Genomic DNA, 2,719 nt, shown 5'->3' on the forward strand with positions numbered 1-2,719 from the left:
AGCAGTGTTTTTAAACCGACGCAAAATTTCAGTGATTATTTTTTTATGATTTAAAATCGCCACTAAAAGATAAAAATATATATATATATATATATATATATATATATATATATATGAAATTTTGCGTCGGTTTAAAATCGCCACTAAATTTTTAAAATGAAAAGAAAAATATTAACATTTAATAACGGTTTAAAACCACCACTAAATATTTGAGCAGAGCAAAAAATACCATTGTTTTCCAACCTCTCACCTAAGAGACTTATATACTCGGACACTATAGACAAAACGCCTGATCCTATAATTGGGGAATATCAAATTCAAACATAGTATTAATATTGATTATTTTGAACTAATTTTATTTAGATGGTACGAGTCTTATATCTATAACTTTTTGGAGAATTGTATAAATTGTAAATTAATAACAAGAAAATAATTATAAAAATACTATCATAAGAATTTTATATTGAATCCTTAAAATCATTTAATCTAAAATAAATTTCCTACCTATCATTAAAGAAAAGAAGCGGGCCTTATCCGCAAAGGAGATGAAGGAGCCCAGATATCCAGTTTGGCATAAGATTGAAAGAGCAGCTCATTAGGATTTGAAACCCTAACCACACCGACTGACCCTTTTCGGAAAGATGCTAGAAACAGCCGCCATTCAATTGCCTGACTTGCCGGAAGAACTCGTCAGCGACATCCTGCTGAGGCTTCCGGTGAAGTCCCTCCTTCAATTTAAATGTGTCTGCAAATCATGGAAAACTCTAATCTCCGATTCCCAATTCGCAAAAAACCATCTTCGAATCTCAACTTCGGATCCAACCATGACCAACCAACAATTGGTGTTTTCCTATCGGAAACCACCCTGGGAAATTGTATCCTACCCTTTGAAGCCTTTATTCCAAAATCCAACAACAACCGCTGTTAAACCTGTTACCTTAAGCTACAAGGATGAAAAGATAGATTGTATTATTATAGGTTCATGCAACGGACTCTTGTGTCTGCTTGATAGCTTTCCTCGTTATTGTGTCAGACTGTGCAATCCTTGTCTCCGGTTGATATCCAAAATATCTTCAGTACCTGTTTCACAAGATTGGCTCATCATGCACTGCGGCTTTGCATATGATCAAGTTAATGACAAGTACAAGGTGCTACTAGTTGTACGATGTAAGAAACATGATCATCAAATTTTTACCAAAATATATACCTTTGGTCAAGATGACTCCTGGAGAACAATTCCCAATTTGCCGTATGATATACATAAGGTTTTTGGAAAATTTGTGAGTGGCACTCTGAATTTTTTACTTTGTAATAAAAACACATTTGTTTCCTTTGATATTGAGAAGGAGACTTACATGGAACTGTTGTTACCTCAAAATTATGGTCACAACAATGACTACACATATCGTGCAATGTCTGTTTTGAGTGATTGTCTGTGTGTGTCTGAGTGTGAAAATTTGTATTGGGTTGTGTGGATGATGAAAGAGTATGGAGATGTTAAGTCATGGACTAAGTTCATCATTGTTTCTTATGACAAGCTCATCCGGAACCGACCTTGTTTGGTTGAGCCCTTGTTCATTTCAAAAAATGGTGTTCTAATGGTAATGATGGATGACCAGCTTATTCTTTATAACTCAAATAATGGTGTTGCCTTGGATCCCTTGATAGTTATGAAACTAGGTTTCTTTCCACATATTCATTGTGACAGTTTGGTATTAGTGCCATGCTTGAAAAAATGTAACTGAGTTTGTTTCAGAAATAATGTTTGGAGAGATCTTCTTTTTATGCTATTTAATAGAACTTTGAAACTATTGTAGGGTCTTATTTTTTATTCTATTTGGTAGAACTTGTAAACCATGTGAACTTCATCTATTATGAGATGTACTTTTTTACATTACAGAAAAGAAGAGCAAATGAATAAAATATAAAGTCTACTGATTAATAAAAATTGATAAGAAAAGAGGTTTAATTAATTAATTTAATTAATTAAAAGAAAAATGACATTTTCCCCTTCGTACGTTACTCCTATGAACTTAGTCATTGTAACAATGCTGAAAGGTGAAATTTTGGCTTTTGTCTCAATTCTAAAAGCTCATTAGAAATCCTATTTAATGCAAGGAAAGATTGTCCTAGTATGGTACCAAAATATCTTATTTTTATTGAAAGATAGACATATTATGGAGCTAAGGAAAAGGGAAATGAAAGTTATAATCCCTCAATGAAGAATGATTAATTCTCTTAGAGCATCCACATCCATCATATTTATTTGAGTTCTTTAAATAATCTCACTCAATTTTTTATATTACATTATACTTTCAAATTTTTTATATTATATTACACTTTCAAATTTTTTAAACAATTCACCTACATTTTTTAAATATTATACAACTCATCAAAACTTTAAAATAGATACCATTAAATCCCACAATATATTTCATATTTATATTATATAAAAGTATAATTGAGCAGCTTCCCTATATTACAAAACTTTCACTCCACTGCAGCTACACATGTGACACTTAAACAACGTTCTTGAATTGATGAACGTTTGCAAAATAGAAATGCTCTCTTTATTCAATTATTCATTTATTCTAATATATTGGCCTTGATATATGTGTAGAAACTATTAGAAGTAATTCATATTTATTAGTTGTACTATTTTCTTAGCCCCTAAGTTTGTTAGAGGGTATTTTAGTATTTTATCCTATTCTAGTAACCC

The 2,719-nt window shown here is 31.5% G+C and overlaps 1 protein-coding gene across 1 annotated transcript; it reads left to right on the forward strand.

The window, feature by feature from the left end:
• The first annotated feature begins 503 nt into the window (after window positions 1–503).
• On the forward strand, window positions 504–1,811 carry LOC127097126 (F-box/kelch-repeat protein At3g23880-like). Its single transcript, XM_051035636.1, has one exon. The coding sequence runs from the start codon at window positions 642–644 to the stop codon at window positions 1,743–1,745; it is 1,104 nt and encodes a 367-aa protein (XP_050891593.1). The 5' UTR covers window positions 504–641; the 3' UTR covers window positions 1,746–1,811.
• The last annotated feature ends 908 nt before the right edge of the window (window positions 1,812–2,719 follow it).

This window comes from Lathyrus oleraceus, chromosome 6 (genome assembly GCF_024323335.1).
Source record: "Lathyrus oleraceus cultivar Zhongwan6 chromosome 6, CAAS_Psat_ZW6_1.0, whole genome shotgun sequence".
NCBI classification, from domain to species: domain Eukaryota; kingdom Viridiplantae; phylum Streptophyta; class Magnoliopsida; order Fabales; family Fabaceae; genus Lathyrus; species Lathyrus oleraceus.